The sequence below is a fragment of the Podarcis gaigeae genome, assembly GCF_964106915.1.
Source record: "Podarcis gaigeae genome assembly, chromosome: 1".
NCBI classification, from domain to species: Eukaryota; Metazoa; Chordata; class Lepidosauria; order Squamata; family Lacertidae; genus Podarcis; species Podarcis gaigeae.
The window spans coordinates 5778145-5797268 of NC_139678.1; the positions used below are offsets into that span (position 1 = coordinate 5778145).

At 49.9% G+C, this 19124-nt stretch overlaps 2 protein-coding genes and 1 long non-coding RNA gene across 5 annotated transcripts in view; 2 read left to right on the forward strand and 1 right to left on the reverse strand.

The window, feature by feature from the left end:
- Positions 1-12177, forward strand: part of SAMD4A (sterile alpha motif domain containing 4A) — a 143691-nt gene extending 131514 nt beyond the window's left edge. For all 3 annotated transcript variants that reach the window (XM_083733969.1, XM_083733971.1, XM_083733970.1), the window contains 3 exons: positions 265-391; positions 2204-2287; positions 8894-12177. In XM_083733969.1, coding sequence (XP_083590095.1) covers positions 265-391; positions 2204-2287; positions 8894-8922 — 240 coding nt within the window. In that variant the 3' untranslated portion in view covers positions 8923-12177. The remainder of the gene's footprint in view (positions 1-264; positions 392-2203; positions 2288-8893) is intronic.
- The window catches only part of CGRRF1 (cell growth regulator with ring finger domain 1), a 451182-nt gene that overhangs the window by 156793 nt on the left and 275265 nt on the right, over positions 1-19124 (forward strand). The window lies entirely within an intron of this gene.
- Positions 9963-17276, reverse strand: LOC310844799. The gene is made up of 2 exons (XR_014564330.1): positions 13523-17276; positions 9963-13198 (listed from the first exon to the last, which is right to left on the reverse strand). It is a non-coding gene; the product is annotated as an uncharacterized lncRNA (long non-coding RNA).

A 19124-nucleotide genomic window follows, 5' to 3' on the forward strand; every position in this document is an offset into this window, starting at 1 on the left:
TACTTGCACTGGCGTGCTTTCGAACTGCTAGGTTGGTAGGAGTTGGGACAGAGCAACGGAAGATTACTCCGTTGCGGGGATCCGAACTGCCAACCTTCTGATCGGCAAGCCCAAGAGGCTCAGTGGTTTAGACCACAGCACCACCTGCGTCCCTATAGGTCCTAGAGTGTACACAGCCAGCCTGGCGTAGCGCATCTTGTACCTTCATCCCCTGCTGCTCTCTGCATTTTGCAGCTTGACAGTGCATGTTCTTCTCCCTTACAGAACCTTTGGTTTGCAAACCCTGGAGGGAGCAACAGCATGCCCAGCCGAACTCACAGCTCTGTGCAGAGGACACGCTCACTGCCGGTGCACACCTCTCCGCAAACGATGCTTATGTTTCAGCAGCCAGGTAGGCCAAAGACATCTTGCTCCTTTGCCAGTCCTCACCCTCTTCTTATCTCTGTTTAGAATATTCCGTTCCACCTTAAAACAGATGTGTGGATAGTTGTGTGACACATGTCTGTTTACACTCCAGCACGGCTTGCTGGGAACTTCCGTTTGTGTGCATAGCTTTTGCTGCTTGCTCTTCGACACGAAAGGGAGAAGACACGTTTTTCCTTTGTCCTGATGTATGATGAATAAACTACCTGTAAATATGCTCTCACAGCCGTCTCCTCCCACTTCTGTTGCGTGTTATTAACTCTGCTGATTAGAGCGTGCTCCAGCTTCTGAAGTTGCGGGTTGCTGTTTCATGCTGAGCCAAGGCCAGGAGATTGCCCGGCTACCGGCCAGTGGGCTGGGGCCAGCTGGGGCCTGCCAAATTGCCCCCATTTCCTTGGAAGCATCCCAACAGCTCGCCTAAGCGATACAGTGGACATTTGGCAAGCTTGCAATCTCCCTCCACCAGTGCCACCACACTCCAAAGTCTTTAAAAAAAATTTTTAAAGTAAGATTTATTAGAGGTTTAAGGATTACAGAAAGAAAAAAAGAAAAAACAAAGTTAAACAAAACAAAACAATACATTACAATAAAGAAAAAAACAGAAAACACTACTTATCTTAACAAAACAAAAACAATTAAAAACACATTGAATATTCCCATAACTTATCTTTCATTTACTTGTTTCATTGACCTCCTCACACCTCCCTTTTTTGTATTCTAGTTCAGTTAGCTATTTCAGCAAATCCTTTCCATCTTTCTCAGTTTTTGTCCTATAATTTGTCTTGACACAATCTAACCTTACTTTTCCCCCTTTTCCCCATTAACAATCTATTTTTACTTAATTCTTTATAGCATTTCTGCTAAAGCCATATAACTTCATTCCAACATCCTTCTAACATTCATTAATTTTACAATGTTTCTGTAAATAATCTTTAAATTTCTTCCAATCTTCTTCCACCGTCTCTTCTCCCTGGTCTCGGATTCCAAAGTCTTTTAAGACTATTTTTAGGTGGTGCTTTTAAACCGTCAGGTTAGGAGGGAAATGTGGGGGATTAAATATATGGATCCCTGTGGACCCAGGTGTGTGGGTGAGTAGCGAAAGAAAACGACTGGGTGCCTGGATTCAAAACGTCATGTTCTTGTAGGAAGAGCGCCCCAGTAGCAGAGATTAAACTCGCAAAAGTTAAGCAACAGTAAAGCGTTAAGAATATAGGTTCTTAAACCTTTATATCCCATTCAGCTGCACACAGCAGGTGACCTCTTTCTACCGCTCTTGAAATGAGCAGACCACACAGTGTTAAGTAAGTTTAAAATGCTTTACTTACAGATTCAAGGTCTCAGTCATGCATTGCTGAGTGCAATACAGAATGTAGTTCCAAATATGTGCTGCAAGCTCAGGAGCAAGCTTACACATGTCCTCCTTGGTTGCAGAGAGAGAGAGAAAGGAAGCTTCACTTCCTTTGCAGAATAGACTATGGCGTAGCCTGGCTGAGACTATCTAGCAATACAACTCTGTGGCTCTTGACCCCTTTGTGCACTAACTAGTTGTATTTGACTGCAATCTCCCAGATGAAAAGAGGTGGTCAAGTTCCCTACTCAGCCCATAATAATAATAATAATAATAATAATAATAATAATAATAATAAATTCTCCAGAAGGAAAAACTTTTGCCTTAACTAGATTTGCAGCCTGGATTTCCTTCCACATGCAGGAAGTGTCTCCAGCTACGCTGCAGATATTTCCTATTCTCGTGGAAACACACTTTCTGTTTTTTCTGCAGAGTTCCAGGTACCAGTGACAGAACCTGACATCAATAATAGGCTGGAGTCGTTGTGCCTCAGTATGACAGAACATGCACTTGGAGGTAAGCGCTTCTCTTGTTTCCAACCTCTTATCTATGTCAGAAATGTCCTGAGATCCCATCCACACATGACACACAGGAAGACGGTAGAATTCCAGACTGAGTCATGTCAAGCTGCAGTTTAAGGGATTGAGGATTGGGGGGGGGGGGAGAGAAAAGCACACAGAGAGAGACAGAAGCCCTTTGGGGAAGGGTCAGAGCTTGGGATACAAGGAGAAAGCAATTTCTGTCCTGTCCTGCTTTTATTGCAATGCACAGCGTTTCCATTCAGCTACAGTTCGGTTTCTGCTAAAACCATTTTGCTACCTACTGAAGTTACCATAATGAATTGTGTAGGGAAAGTCCACCAAACCTTATGAGGAACTGTTGAAGGAGTTGGATATGCTTAGCCTGGACAAGAGAAGGCTGGGAAGCGATAGAATAGCCATCTTCAAATATCTAAAGTTTGTATGATTCTAGGAACTCTTGTAAGATAAATGTGTTGTCTTGCTAAATTTCATCTCTGTTGTCTCCTTCTTGGCCGTTCCTACTTCTTGGTCCAGGGGGAATTATTACGAGTCAGTTTGGTTTGTTAGGATGGACCAAGAGTAGCCAACAATCTAGGGCCCTTTAGATGCTGTTAAACTACATCTTCCATCACTCCCTGACCTTTGGCCTTGCTGGAGTTGGGCACCAAGAACACCTGGGGCCCACCATGCTGGCTACCCCAGCTATGAGCTGTAGATAAAGTAAAGGGTAAAGGGACCCCTGACCATTAGGTCCAGTCGTGACCGACTCTGGGGTTGCGGCGCTCATCTCGCTTTATTGGCTGAGGGAGCCAGCGTACAGCTTCTGGGTCATGTGGCCAGCATGCAGGGGCGCCGACTTATAAAAAATATTGGGGGGGCCCATACCGGGGTCCTGCCCCGGGAAGTTTTCTAAGAGCCGCTCCCGGCCCGTTGCTGCTGCTGCCGCCCGCCTCGTGGCCCCCTCGCCAGCTGAGGGAGGGAGAGAGACCGAGAAGGAGAGAGATGCGTGGTGGGCAAGGCAAGTGCCTCCCACCGCCCCTCGTGCCGGCCGCCCCCTCCCCTCCCTTCCCCTCCCTTCCCCGCACGCGCGTGCGCGCGTGCTCACTCGCTCGCCCTCCTCACCCCAGCTCTTGGCCGTTCGCCCCAGGAACTCGCCGCTGTTGGGGTTGTAGATGAACCTCCGCCACTCGGCCATAGACTGGCTGATGGGCTTCTTCTCCTCCTTGGCCATAGCGAGAGAGAGAGAGAGAGAGAGGCTGGAAAGAGAGAGGGAGCTCGGCGGTTCGCGGGCGGCGGTTTTTCCCCTGCCGAAACAACAGCGGCTCCTCAGAACCGCTAAGTAACTCTCCCTCAGGCGCCCGGCGGGAGAGCAGAAGAGAGGAAAAGGAAAGAGGGGCTGAGCCAGTCGCACGCACCGAGCAAAACTACTCGCGCCGCCTCTTTTACTATCGTAATAATTATTTGTTTTAACTCATTACTGAATGTATTTTAAAAGGTAACTATCGTCAAACAAGGAAAATAAAAAATACCAACATAATTTTGTGATTTTACAAAGCATAATATAACTAATAATTACTAATTACTAATAATAACTAACGAATTTTTGAGGGGGCTCGGGCCCCCTCAGGCCCCATGGAGTCGGCGCCTATGCCAGCATGACTAAGCCGATTCTGGCGAACCAGAGCAGCGCACGGAAACGCTGTTTACCTTCCCGCCGGAGTGGTACCTATTTATCTACTTGCACTGGCATGCTTTCGAACTGCTAGGTTGGCAGGAGCAGGGACCGAGCAACGGGAGCTCACCCCGTCGCGGGTATTTGAACTGCCGACCTTCTGATCAGCAAGTCCTAGGCTCTGTGGTTTAACCCACAGTGCCACCCGCGTCCCATGAGCTGTAGATGCTCAGCTGCAAAATCAGAATAACACAATTCTAGTGTTAATTAACAGCTCTGGAGTTCCCAAGCTGTAGCCCGTGGACCACCGCCGATTCACAAACTTCATCCACATGGTCTGTAGTGTATCTGTGGGTTTGTGGCTGGAGATGAGAGACGTCACAAGTATTCTCATTATTATTATTATTATTATTATTATTATTATTATTATTTATTTGTACCCTTCTGGGTACCTGTACCTGGCTGGGTTTCGGCCCCCGAAGTTCCCAACCCCTGCCACAAACCAATTGCACTGTTAGTCGTTGAATGCAGTGGCCGCTAAAATCATTAAAAACTGGCTTGCTTGACTACAGTCCTATACCCACAGGTCTCGGGATAAAATAAAAATTCTGGCTGAGAGGGGAAAGAGGAAGGGGAAAGGCCATGTTTTCCACTTCCATTACTCACCAATAAGCCTGAGATCTTCCTGGCTACTGAAAGTGGATCAGCTACATTAGTAAGGGACAGGGGCAGGCGGCGGGGGGGGGGGAGGAATTCCTATTTTTTCCTGCAGCTGCTTTGAAAGGAATCTTGCCGAGACATTCCAAGGATCTTGTTCCTCGCTGCTTGTTTTCATTCAGCAATGCTAGACCAAGGAGGGCTCGCCGAGCAGCGCTATAAATAACGTTTTAAAGAAAGGGGTCGTTGAGTTTTGAGCTCAGGGGTTTTGCTGTTTGTTCGCTTTTCTGAAAGGAGACCTGAGCAAGCTCCCTTCTTTCATCTTTTTTCTTTCTCTCCCCCCCCCCCATAAGTCTGAAAAGCCCCCAGGGGGATGAATCTGAGCATTGGAGCACTTTCCACAATTATTTAGCGGGAGAGCTGTAATAGTTGGCTGTAGACCATAGGCTGAGTTGCCGCTGAACAAAACATGGCAGTGTTTGTATATCTCTCCCTCCTTTCCCCCATCTGTGCCGCAGCCCCCGTCCCCAGAAACATTTTCTCCGTCTGGCTCATGTGCTAAATGGAGAGCATCTTTGGGGGCTGAAGTTTGAAAGGGCAGACTCGTTCGCCCTTCCTCCCACCCCATCTCCCTGTGCCCTCCTCCTGGTTTGCCTCGTTCGCAGAGGGAGACTGCAGAGCTGCGAAAGGTTCGCAAAAGGGCGACCCAAGCAGCCAAAGGGCTCCTGTGCGAGACGTCTTAGCTTAGAAAACATCAAGTAAGAGGAGATGCGGCAGAAGTGTATAACCAGGCAGAGGGCCTTCTCGGTGGTGGCGCCTGCCCTGTGGCAGGCCCCCCCATCAGATGCCATCAGATGCCAAACCTTTAGAAGACACCCAAAGACACACCTGCATATTATTATTATTATTATTATTATTATTATTATTATTATTATTATTATTATTACTATTATTACTGTTACTATTATTACTATTTCCCCAGCCACTCTGGGCGGCTCCCAGCAGAATTTTAATAATAACGAAAAAGCGATAAAACATCAAACATTAAAAACTGAGCATGTCGTGTAAGTAATAATAATTAAGTAATAATAAAAATATTATAAAAAGTAATAAAAATAAGTAATAATAATTTATTTTGAGCCACTCTGGGCTGCTCCCAACAGAATATTAAAAGCACAATAAAACATCAAACATTAAAAACTTCCCTAAACAGGGCCGCCTTCAAATGTCTTCTAAAAGTTGCTTACAGTGGTGCCTCGCAAGACGAAATTAATTCGTTCCGCAAGTCTTTTCGTCTTGCGAGTTTTTCGTCTTGCGAAGCACGGTTTCCCATAGGAATGCATTGAAAATCAATCAATGCGTTCCTATGGAAACCGCCTTCAGACCAGGTTTGGGGACAGTCTGTCCCCCGACCTCTTCTGAAGGCCGACGGGGGGGGGGCGAAAGTCTTTGCTTTCCCCCCCCCCTTCCCGGGACAGCGGAGACTTCTCCGCTGTCCTGGGGTGATTTTAAAATGCTGGCGGGCGGCAGCGAAGCCTTCGCTGCTGCCGCCCGCCAGCATTTTAAAAACCCCGGGACAGCGGAGGACTTCTCCGCTGTCCGGGGCGATCTTAAAATGCTGGTGGGCGGCAGCGCTGCTGCCCGCCAGCATTTTAAAATCCCCCGGGAAGGCAGGCAGGGGGGACAAAGACTTTTGCCCCCCACCCGCCTTCAGAAGAGGTCCAGAGGGCTCTCCAAGCTGCGGATAGCAGCCTGCTGCCCCGCGCGAGGGGCGCTCTTAAGCAGAGCGCCCCTCGCGCGGCGCAGACATTCGCAGCTTGGGGAACCCTGCAGGACTTCCCCGCAGGGCTCTCCAAGCGGCGAATGTCGGCCCCGCGCGAGGGGCGCTCTGCTTAAGAGCGCCCCTCGCGCGGGGCAGCAGGCTGCGCACCTTCCCCTCTGTTCCCGGACCTGTCCTGAAGGCTTGCGGTGGGAGGAGGGCTTTCCTCCCCACCGCCAACATTCAGAATGCTGTTCTGAATGTTGGCAGTGGGGAGGAAAAACCCTCCTCCCACCGCAAGCCCCGGGAACAGAGGAGAAGCCCTTCGCGCCTTGTCCTCTGTTCCCGGACCTCCCACCGCAAGCCTTAGGACTGCGCTTCCCCACTGTCCCCGGAGATTTCCCTATGGGCTTTCATCTTGCGAAGCAAGCCCATAGGGAAATTCGTCTTGCGAAGCCGCTAAAAAATCGGAAAACCCTTTCGTCTTGCGGGTTTTTCGTTTAGCGAGGCATTCGTCTTGCGGGGCACCACTGTATTTCCTTGACATCTGGTGGGAGGGCGTTCCACAGGGCGGGCGCCACCACCAAGAAGGCCCTCTGCCTGGTTCCCTGTAACCTCACTTCTTGGAATGAGGGAACCACCAGAAGGCCTTCGGAGCTGGACCTCTGTGTCCGGGCTGAACATTGGGGGTGGAGACGCTCCTTCAGGTATACAGGACCGAGGCCGCTTAGGGCTTTAAAGGTCAGCGCCAACACTTTGAATTGTGCTCGGAAACGTACTGTATAGGGGAGTTTTTATTGTTTGCTGTATTGTTATGTTTTTGTATATTTTGCAAGCTGCCCAGAGTGGCTGGGGCAACCCAGTCAGATGGACGGGGTACTATTATTATTATTATTATTATTATTATTATTATATGCATGCCACATGATGTCTGTGCTCTGGCAACCGCAGGTGGTCAGGGTCTGGCTAGACGAGGAGGAATGGTGGGGAATCCCCCCAGGGCAGCATCAGAGGGGGAAAGCCCCGAGCCAGGAGAATGATGGTGGGATGCAGGAGGCAGACCAGAGGAAGAAGGCGTTGCAGGCAGGTTGGAGGCTGAGCAAGCAGCAGGTTTAGGCGAGACGGAAGTAGAGGAGGAGGAGGAGCAGTCTGAGACTGCAACAGATCCCCAGCCACTTGCCAGCTCCCCTGTTTCCTTCTCTTGTCCTCCTCTGTCCCCAAGGAGGGCATTACGTATACATAGAGCAGTGTTTCCCAACCTTGTGCCTCCAGCTGTTTTTGAACTACAACTCCCATCATCCCAGTGGCAAGGGATGATGGGAATTGTAGTCCAAAAACAGCTGGAGGCACAAGGTTGGGAAACACTGACATAGAGAGCCCCACAGAGGAGGAGTTTGTGACCGTTGGGAAGGCAGCCAGCTGAGGAGAAGCCTTAGGAGGAAGTGGAGTGCTCAGATCCTCAGTTCTCACCAGGGCTAGTCCTGCCCGTGTATTTCTATTTTGTCTCTACGAGTACAAAAAATCAAACTTACTGCTCATTTCTGAGTTTCTGTGCTGAACTGCTGCTGGACCAGCCCTGGCAGAGGAGGGGAAAGGACTGTTGTGCTCTTAAATTGCTCAGTTTCCTTGGGGCGGGAGAGGAGAGGAGTCGTTTGCCTTCACTCGCCTGCCTCTGAAATTCCTCCTGAATAGGATGCAGAATTGGATAAAATGACAGGAAGGATTTGAAACCTGCGGGACCAGAGATTTACAGAAGACTGGAAGAAGTATATGAACTATATGAAAAGCAATTGTAACCAACAAATTACGCTAGTAGGACTGCAAGAAGTTTTGTAAGGAGAAATATATGAAGTGTTAAAAGGTAAAGGGACCCCTGCCCATTAGGTCCAGTCATGGCCGACTCTGGGGTTGCGGCACTCATCTCGCTTTACTGGCCGAGGGAGCCGGCGTACAGCTTCCGGGTCATGTGGCCAGCATGACTAAGCCGCTTCTGGTGAACCAGAGCAGCGCATGGAAACACCATTTACCTTCCCGCCAGAGTGGTACCTATTTATCTACTTGCACTGGCATGCTTTCGAACTGCTAGGTTGGCAGGGGCAGGGACCGAGCAACGGGAGCTCACCCCGTCGTGGGGATTCGAACCGCCAACCTTCAGCAAGTCCTAGGCTCCGTGGTTTAACCCACAGCACCACCCACATCCCACATGAAGTGTTACAAAGTAGATAAAGAATAGAGATATTGGTTATGAGTTTTAAATGTAATAGGAATTTTCAGGCAGGACTGATGGAAGTCAAAAAACTGAATAAGATGTTAAAGTATGTTTAATTACTGTTGAAAATGGTATGTTAACAGACACACACACACACACACACACGTGTGTGTATGTGTGTGTGTGTGTGTGTGTGGTGTGTGTGTGTAAAAGAAATTCCTCCTGTATAGAAAAACCTTTCCATCTCGGCCAGCCTGCAGCCCTTGGTCTGGCAGCCTCTTAACGGTGAACCTCACCCTTTCAGATGGTGTCGACAGAACCTCGACGATCTAGAAGACGGAGGTGTCTGCAGTGAGAACGCTGGCCGTCGGCAAATTGGGCTGCTGGACCAGCGGCGAAGTTGGCAGCGAGTCCCCGGACATGTCAAGGATCCCTGGAGATAATTTGCAACCTTTCCGTTGCCGTTTTCTTCTCTCTCTGTCTCTCTGTCTGTCTTGTCTCTTGTCTCCTCCTCTCTCCATCTCTGTTTACATTTTGTAAAAGGGTCACACTTATATTGCTGTTACGCATCGTCAAGAAACAGGACTGGGATCCGCCAGGTTTATGATTATGCACAAAACAGAGAAATAACATTGGGTGGGGAGCGAAAGATGTCGGAAGGCTTCCTCACAGGAGCAGGCCTCCCCAACCGTGGCTAAGGGCAAGCCTCTTAGCAGCCAAATAATATGCTCGGAGCACCCGTTGGGAACGGGCAGCGGGGGTGGCAGACAGAACCGCTCCTGGCGAAGAAAGAGACTTTCTGAAATAACGTCACCGAAGCATGAAGACGACGACGCAGAGAGCGACGCGTCGGCCATCTGTAAATAGGAGCTGTGTTTCACTGACATTCACCGTTTTGAGCTGCAGTTGTTGTCGGGGGGGGCGGCAGCAGCGGCGGAAAGGAAATTAAAAAGGCCAAACTAATTTCCCTCCGTTGGCGTCCAGAGGAGCGGCTTTGGGTTCCGCGCATTGTTTACACGAAGAGCGCGGCAGGTGTGCCGAGTGCGCCCCCACAAACGCCTCTTCCTCCTCCTCTCGCAGTGTTAAGTTGATGAACCGACGGGGTGGGCCAGTCCCAGCCCCCTGGCCTGCCACTTGGGGGGGGGGCGTCTAGCGTGGCCCAGACTCCCTTGCCAGCACCCCGATCTTGCCTGCCACGTTCTCTCCAGGATCCAGGGAGCTTTCACCAGGCAGAACAGGGAAACCGCAGGCACAGCGAGAGAGGGGAGCGGAACAAGGCCCTTTGGTCTTGCCAGAATAATTTTGCCGCCGCCTGCAAGGACTCGTCTCGCTGACGTAGAGGATCTTTTGCATGGCATTTGTGTGTGTGTGTGTGTTTGTGTGTGTGTGTTTGTGTGTCTTATAGCAGCAGGTTTGCCTTTGAAAATAACTGCCAAGCTATTGCTTCTATAGAGGGGGCCGTGGGAGGCACTTGCGTGACTTTTTTCTTGACTTTCCGAGCCGGGGGCGGAGCAGGGCGCCGAAGGAAGGAATGAGACTTGTGGCAGGGAAGGCAGGAGGAGCTGCGTCTGGAGGTGCCGCAGAGAAGCCTCCGCTCCTTAGATTGCGTCTGTGTGCATATATTTGTATGTATGTGTCAGAGAGAAAATAGAAAAGATGTTGCATATGGACTCGTGAGCTCACGACCGAGGAGGAAAAGAACATCTCAGAGATGCTTCTCTGGGAGAATAGGAGAGCCACGTCCACTCAGAGACTCACCTTGCTTTTGGCTTGGTACCTGAAGTGTAGGGTGGCAATGTGACTTGGCTCATTGAGCAACACAGGCATGACCGTCTTGTGTCAGACTGAAAGCTGCTGGTTGGGTGGCAGCAGCCATGAGAGCAGGGAGTCCATTTGGACCACCCTATTTCTAGGGCCCAAGCCCTGTCTGCTTGGCATTGCTTGCCACTCAAGTGGACGGGTCCAGTTGGGAACCAGAAGTGTTGGTGTGGGAAAGGGTCAGGTCGCCTAAACCAGGCATCCCCAACCTGCGGCCCTCCAGATGTTTTGGCCTACAACTCCCACGATCCCTAGCTAACAGCACCAGTGGTCAGGGATGATGGGAAATGTAGTCCAAAACATCTGGAGGGCCGAAGGTTGGGGGTACCATGCATGAGATCGGTAGTACATCAGATTTCTCCACAGGGAAGCCATATAACAAGCTGCGAGACCTACCAAGACCTGGGTCAAATCCTGCATTGCAGCTTTAGCGACCAGTGCCCGTTGGGAATGACAGGGTGGGCATCATGGAGCCCAACAGCAGGTGGCGCCAGAGCCAGTGAGAGATTGAGATGTCCCCATCTACTCCCTGCAGAGTTCTCCACGGGCAACACTGAGGCTCAAGGGGGGAGTTGGCAGCCAATGCCACCCCCTGGAGAGGTTGTACGGAAGAAGGCAGGCGGGTGGTGGCTGACTGAGGCCATGCCCCCTTCTCACCAAATGGACTAGCCTCCATTGGTGGCAGGGAGCAGTTGGGGTAGCCCTTTGCCACCCTGGTGCCACCCAGATGTTTTCGCCGGCAGTTCCTGTCAGCCCCCGCCAGCACTGCTCTGTTGGCAGGAGTTGGGGCCCCAAAACATCTGGGGAACCCCAGATTGTCAAAGGATGGCATACGCAGCCTCACACGTGGCGTCAGAGTTCCTACCTGCCCCTGACATAGCTTTAGAAGGTAGCCCTGACTTCCAAGTAAGCCTACTTCCAATCTGGAAGACCCTTGGTAATACCAGCAGGGCCTGACGTCCACACCGACGTGTCTGGGGACCAGAGTGCTGCTCATTCAATCCCACTTTCTTTTCCCGGCCTGTGAGGTAATCGGAGGAGAGGGTGCCGAGGCGTCTTCTCAGGAGGGGAAGAACGTGCCTTTCCTGTGCCGAAGATCTGCGCAGGAGGGAAGGGTAAACAGAGCGGCTGGAGGCAGCAGTCTCCCCGTCTAAATGGGGCGTCTGTTCCCTGGCGTGTTTGTGCTGGAAAGCAGACACTGAAGCCTTTCTCCGGGCCTGGCGAACGGGGATCCGTGCGCCAGGCCAGGAGGGGAAAGAAGCAGGGCAAGGCCTGTCTCCCCTCATGAGGTCAGTGCATGGAGGGGTCGAGGGGGAAACAAGGCTTCAAAAGAAAACAGCTCTGGCCGAGCGCGGCTTCCCAAACAAGTAGGCTCATGCGCCTACTTTTTCCACTGACGCGCCCATCTCAGACCTGGCCAGATTTAATCCAAGCAGGTCTAGGAAGCCTTCGTAGGCAGCCTCTGTGCAAACCTGCGAGAGATGTGAGGTCACCTTAGAAAACTTGGTTTGTGTGGCATCGGTACGGTTTGCTCTGTCTAAACAAGAGCCGCACCGTCCGCAAGTGTGATTTACCCGTTTCTTGTGGCCCAGAAAAAGAGCAGCGCAGAATTCCTCCGCATGCCATCCTCCTACGCCACCTCCCCCCCAGAAAACTTGGCTGCTGGAGAAGGAGTGTGACTTGCAGACTCCCAAACGCCCAATCCTTGCTCTCTTTGCAGTGGCGTGCTGTTGCCACCTGCAGGAAGATATAGCTTTAAAAATAAAGAAATAAGTGTTCGCAGCTGAAATACATGTCACTTTTTGGTGCATCACATCATACCAGCATATTGTGTAATACCTGATTCTAAGGGCTCACCAAGTCGGGGCTTGCTTTGGGGGGTCTGTGCACCATGCAGATTGGTGCATCATTTCAGCATTTCTGGACGCAGCAGGGCAGGAGCGCAGCCCGTTCAGCCACGCTGGCACTAGCCGACCCCTCAGGGCTGGCAGCAGCGGAGATAGGAGTGCCGTTTCTGCACCTCCTCATTCCTGTTCCTCCCACGCTGGCTTCAGTAGCAGGGAAAGGAAACACCTCTGCCTCTTCTCCCCCTGGGACGCTTCTTCCGTTCTCAGATGTGTGCCACAGTGCCAAGCAATGGGCATCTTCACTCTGCGAATCATAAATTGATTTGAAACCAGTTTCATCGCCGTGGCTCCCCTTGGAAAAACCTCCATAGAATCCCGGAACTGCAGAATGGAAAGGGAACCCAGGTGGTCATCCATTCCAACCCCCTGAAATGCAGGGAATCCCCTTGGGAAATGTGGTTTTGAGAGGGTGCTCTCAAGAATCATTGCGATGGAGTATATCCTGCAGATTTATATGGGCTTGAGACCAGTTTTAAGTGGATGCGGCCCCCTTAAACCCCCTTACTGGACTTGTGTGGAGATCCTGGGCGTCCTCTGCTGCGTATCCCCAGCTCCATCACAGAAGTGCAGCTGGCCGGGCCCCCAGGTGAAAGCCATCCTCATTTAAGCCAGGTGTGCGCTTCCTTTGGCCCTCCAGATGTTGCTGAACTTAAATCTCTCGTTATCCCTGCAATTGCTTTCTGCAGCTGATGGAGGTGGAAGTTCAGCAACATCTGGCAGGCCAGAGTTTCCCTACTCCTGGTTTACACCAATATGTAACAGGTTGGCATGTTACAGGTAGGGAGCCGTGTTGGTCTGCCATAGTCGAAACAAAAAAATTCCTTCCAGTGGCACCTTAGGTAAAAGTAAAGGGACCCCTGACCATTAGGTCCAGTCGTGAACGACTATGGGGCTGTGGTGCTCATCTCACTTTATTGGCCGAAGGAGCCGGCGTTTGTCCACAGACAGCTTCCGGGCCTGCATGACTAAGCTGCTTCTGGCGAACCAGAGCAGCGCACGGAAACACCGTTTACCTTCCCGCCGGAGCGGTACCTATTTATCTACTTGCACTTTGACGTGCTTTCGAACTGCTAGGTTGGCAGGAGCAGGAACCGAGCAACGGGAGCTCACCCCATCACGGGGATTCGAACCGCCAACCTTCTGATCGGCAAGTCCTAGGCTCTGTGGTTTAACCCACAGCACCACCCGCGTCCCTCTTCTTCAGATACCTGTGCATGCACACGAAAGCTCATACCAATAACAAACTTAGTTGGTCTCTAAGGTGCTGCTAGAAGGAATTTTTTTTATTTTGTTTCAAGGTTGACATGTGGTTGAGCCCAAGAAGTGCTACAGGAAGACCCTGTCCTGACACATCTATCCCGTGTGAGTCAATTACCTTTCCCCCAGAGAGTCTCTCATGGCCCAATTTTATTCGGGAAGAACGGTTTTCTTTCTCCACCTGATCGAGGTTTAACTCAGTGCCAAACACTTGCTGCGACTTTCTTTTCCAGTCAGCGGAGGGGAGAGGAAGGGGCAGAGCTGTCCCTCAGCATCTATCTCCAGCCTCCGGGCAGAGAGATCTATGTAAATGCATTCGATATGCCATATTTTGAAGGCGTGCGTTGTTGTTTTTCGTTTTCCTCCTCCTCAAAACAAAAGGTGCCAAAATACAGTTTTCGTTTCTGTGTTTCTAGCGGGAACGCGTGATGTTAAAGGGCAGTGTGGGTGTGTTTTGATCGTAGCAAAGAAGGAACGCAGTCCTGGAGGGGAAGGTTTTAGAAAGTGGTTTGTTTCAAGGCACCCAGGAAGAGGGGGCACAACCTGCCCTGGGTCCACTCCCTCGCGGGGGGCGGGTTTCTCTGGAGGGCGGCCTGACCAATTTTGCTCAGGTTATCAATTGTGAGGGGCGAGGGAGAAGCAGGGGGCACAGAAGAGAGTGGAGGATGCAGATTGGACACCGAAGGGGGACAGAATGACTGTTCTGAGTGATGGAGAGAGGGGTTTTTTTGGGGGGGTGTCCTACAAAACTTGAGTGGCGTTGCTTGTGCAGGGAAATGGGGGGTTGGGTAGAAAAGGAAGAAGTTCCTGAAAAGTATTTAGAAATCGGGGGGGGGGGACCCTTTTATTTATTCATTTGCTGAATATAGGAAAACAGAGGTTATCTGATTATTAAGAGATATTATTTTGGATAAATATATGAATTATAACTCGCTATGGCTGGTAACCATGATAGAAATTCTGAGAATAACCATATGCTTGCTCTTTCTTTCTTTCTTTCTTTCTTTCTTTCTTTCTTTCTTTCGCTTGGAATAAGAGAGCTTCTTTTCCATTCGCAGTGTGTTGAGACATTGTCTTAGGTTTTGTGTGTGTGTGTGTTTGTGTGTTTCTTGTTTAATCAAAAGAGGCTTTAGATACGTTTCAAAAAGCCCCCCCCCCCCCAGGTTCCCTCTTAGTTCCTGTATTGACTGCAGGAAAAAGGGGGTGGGATGGGGGACACACCCCATAAGTATCTAAACTAAAAATTAAATCTATTTATAAAAAAAGTGGAGAAGTTGCATGCAAAAGGCTATGGAAGTCAGATGTTTAGTATTTTAAAACAAAACAAAAAAAAGTGGCAGTGCCTTTCATTTTTCTATTTACTCATTTATCACCAAATGCAACCGTTTTATAATAAGCAATTATAGGATAGCGTCAGAAATTGCGAAATATTTCACTATGTAGAAATGTGTGGAGTTCTGTTATTGTTATTATTATTATTTTGTCCTCCCCCTTCTCCTTGCTCTCATTACAAGAGTGTATTAAGCTGGTTATGTCGGCTGCCAGAGACAACTTATTACTATGCGATTTTATCACCTATGAAATTTATATTGCTGCTTTTCCTTTTAGCGGTTTGCGGCTTAATTGTTGACGGGGAAATGCAAGGGAGATTTCACGTATCCAGATTGCGGCAGTGGGGGATTCTGGGAAGGGGCTTCTGGTGTCCCCCCCCCACCTGCCGCAGAATTCATTTGGTGGGCAGTAGCTGGCAGGGGTTGGAGCCGAGAAGAACGAAGCACCGGGGGCGTTTTTTTGGGAGGGGAGCGCCGTCGCTTTTACTTCCTGCACTGTGATACCGTCTATACTGCAACGTGAAGCAACCCTAGTATACCTCCAAGTGCCCTTGGCTGTGTTGCGCACTGCGGAAACAAACTGTGCAGGCCGCAGGGTGATGCAGGTCTCTGCCCCATTCCGTAGGCCCATCAGCTGGATGGGAAACAGCCCGGCTGCGAGGGGACGCAAGGCTTGCAGCGGTTCGAGGCGCCTCTGTGACCTTGCGCGACAAGGTCCCCGTTCGTTCCCAGGAGACTTGCAAAAGGGGAGTCTCCCAGCAGACCTTACGCCATGTTCCTCAGTCAAGGATGGGCACCAAACAAGGTGGTCTTTGCTGCGTGAAGAACAAACCCACCTACCTGGATTTGGGGCCTGGATTCGGCGAGGTTTGGGGCAGCGCTCTGTGCCTGGCAAAGCAGGGCCCCAAAATACATCTTCCCCCCTGCCCCCTGGCAAGCTTGCCTGTTGAATACAAGTCTTGCAATCGCTTGTAACTCCACCTGGATGTCCGAAATGACCACCTGCACAGCTGTTGTCAAGCAGTTTGCTTTTACCGCAGTGAGAGACACACACGCCGCAGCCTCCTTAGACTCCCCAAATTCTGGGCCACGGCAGTGCCTTTTTTCCTCTCCCCCCCCCCTTTATTTTTCCCGGGTGGGGCAGGACGAATGACGCTGAGGAAACCCAGCCTTTCTTTTGAGGCGTCACTCAATGCTCCCTTTTCGTTCAGCTTCCTCCGACGCAGTCTAAGCATCTTTCCCCTTGCTGTCCTGAGATCACAGAGGGGAGAGGGGGGTTTCACAGCCCTGCTCCCCGAACCAGCACTTATGAAGATAGATGTAGAGACCTGCAGGCAGTTCAGATTGCTGCAGAATTGGCACTCTGCATATGGGGCCAGCCACCCACGTTTAAAGGCAGAACTTGGCTATTTCGTCTCATCAGCATCCTCTCTCTCTCTCTCTCTCTCTCTCTCTCTCTCTCTGGGTTTATAAGGGATGATCTGGATGTTACCTTCTCCCTCCTCTTTCTGCACTGAAGGCGAGCAGTGTGTGGCATGTGGTATTTCCCCCGGATCAGTCTCTGCCAACCTGGCCCTCCCCACTTGGTTTTGGACTTCAGCTTCCATCAGCGCCAGCTGGCACAGCTGCCCAGAAAGCAACAGATTGGCAAAGACTGGCAGAGACCTTCGCGGGAAGAGGGGGGGCGAAGATATGCCCAGAACAGCTGCAACTCCATGTCCCATAACATCTGGCGAAGCCTGTCCGCAGAGCCCTCTTGTCGTCCCCCGTTTTGCCCTTCCCGCCCCTAAACTCCCTGGTCTTTCAAAGTTTTCCTGGACGTGCCTGATTTGAAGCAGGAAGGAAAGAGTAGACCTTGTAGAAAGTATAATTTGCACACAGCTATGATAACACTAAAGTTGATTTTATACAAGTCATCAAGAGTTTGCAAAGTGAGTTTTATTTTTTGTATTCCTTTAATCTTTACTTAAAAAAATAAAAATAAACGGTGAATGTGTATTCCTCTGGGAGGAACTGCAAGAAAATGGGAATGTTAATAAATGTTGATGAAGAAGAAGAAAAAAAAGCAAAATACTTCCTCCCTTATTAATATATATCTCTTATGTATTTATGCCTCCTGTAAGCAAATGAAAACGAAAACAAAAAAAGCTTGGGTTTCTGTTCTGCTGCATGCCTGCTTTTGGCACTGAAACACACCTTCTGTTGTTTTGCATGCATTTTAGTCTTGACCTCTTCTTTTCATTTTATTTGGTGGGGGGAAGGGTGTATTTCCCCTGTATAAAATTAGTGCACAAAGAAATATTTTTGCCTAGTTAATGTTGCCAAGCAATGCATATTTTTTAAGAAAGGAAATTTGTCATATATGGAAATAGCATGTTTGCAGGTTTTGGTGTCCTCGGGTGTCTTCCCGTGTAAAAGTTGGGGTGTCTAGGCGACGTTTCGACGAGGTCTCACTCGTCATGTTTGTTTACACGTTTCAGCTTCCTGATTATACAGAAGAAGAAAAAGAAGAGGGGGGGCGGAAACAAAACACACTATAAACGTTTGGGGATGCTGTAATTTCTTTGCAAGTGTACAGTTTTCAATTCGTTGTTATTACTGGTGAAACACCCTCGTGGTTTCAACTTGCTACAATATATATTTATTATTCGTCCTCCTCCCATGTAACTAGGAATCATGCCTATGTTTCATATCAACGTTATATTGGAAGTGAAGGGAGATGATTAATACAAGATTTTGTAACACTGGTGAGTGTCGGCTGTTTATGTGGGTGCTTAGTTTTGCTGTGATTTAGAGTGGGGAGGGAAATTATCCTTTCTCGTCGTTATCTGCTGGTACATTTCCCCTGCACAAACCCTCTGGAAGTGAGCAGAATAATCTAACTGAAAGTATTTGGCAATGGTTTTTAATTCCCGTATTTTTCGTTCCATAAGACGCACCCGACCATAAGATGCACCTCGTTTTTAGAGGGAGGATACAAGGAAAAAAATATTCTTTAAAGGGAGCGCTGATCAGAGCCTCCCACCTGCATTCGCTCCATAAGACGCACACACATTTCCCCTTACTTTTTAGGAGGGGAAAAGTGTGTCTTATGGAGCGAAAAATATGGTATTCCTACGCAATCTTCACACTTTACCTACCAAGCCAAACAGAATTATATCAATTGAACAAAAAATAGCTTTTGAATTCCTAAGTCATGCAACAACTTTTTAGCACCCCTCATTTGGGGATTTGAAAGTGTTGGACTTTCCTTTCGCTTCCAGGCATATCCGCAACTGAGCGTCCTTCCGGCTTTGGCCCAGCCGCTTCATCAGCTCTGGATCTACTTGTACTTGTCCTCCGCTCTTCCTCAGTAGCATGTTGGACGTCTTCCGACCTGAGGGGCTCATCTTCCAGCGTCATAACTTTTATATGCCTGTTGTCTTTGTCCATGGAGTTTTCTTGGCAGGGATACTGGAGTGGCTTGCCGGTTCCTCCTCCAGGTGGATCACATTTGGTCCAAACTCTCCACTATGACCTGTCCATCTTGGGTAGCCCTGCACGGCATAGTTCATAGCTTCTCTGAGTTATTCAAGCCCCTTTGCCACAGCAAGGCAGTGATCCATGAAGGGGTAGCATACATAAATAATGTCCGATTTTCTTTCGGCAGGTTCCCCACACATCCTTCCATGTACAAAAGCTGGCAGGACTGGGCAGCTGAATCTCGTTTCCACACCCATGTTCAAATAGCTGCCTCCATCATACCTGAGCATGGCCAGCCATCTTAAAGGATGCTGGGCAGGCCGTGTGGCACCTGCCCGCTCACCCACCCACTGCATCAGCCGCCTGAGCTGGGCGTCTCCATTCTGCCTAACAGTAGAGCCGGCCCTGCTCTCCCCTTCCCTTTGGGGCCTTATTCGTGGCCAACTGCAACCCGTTCCCCCCGCCCGCCATCAAATCACAGCTCAACATGACACACAATAGCCGAGCTTCTCCCGGACTGAGCGAAATCTTTATTAAAATCTCCTCTGTCTCTCCCGGAAGAGGCCTTATCAGCCTTCGAGGGCGGGCAAGCATGTCTGCCACAAAAGGGAGCCTTGATGCACACTGGGTGGGATGGAGGGAGGCGGGAACAGAACAAGAACCCCCTGCATCACGATAACGAATATTGCAAACATAGCTGCCCCCTGGGACTGCCTTGCTTTCCCCATATCAGACCGCTGAGGCAAGACAGGAGGCCCTA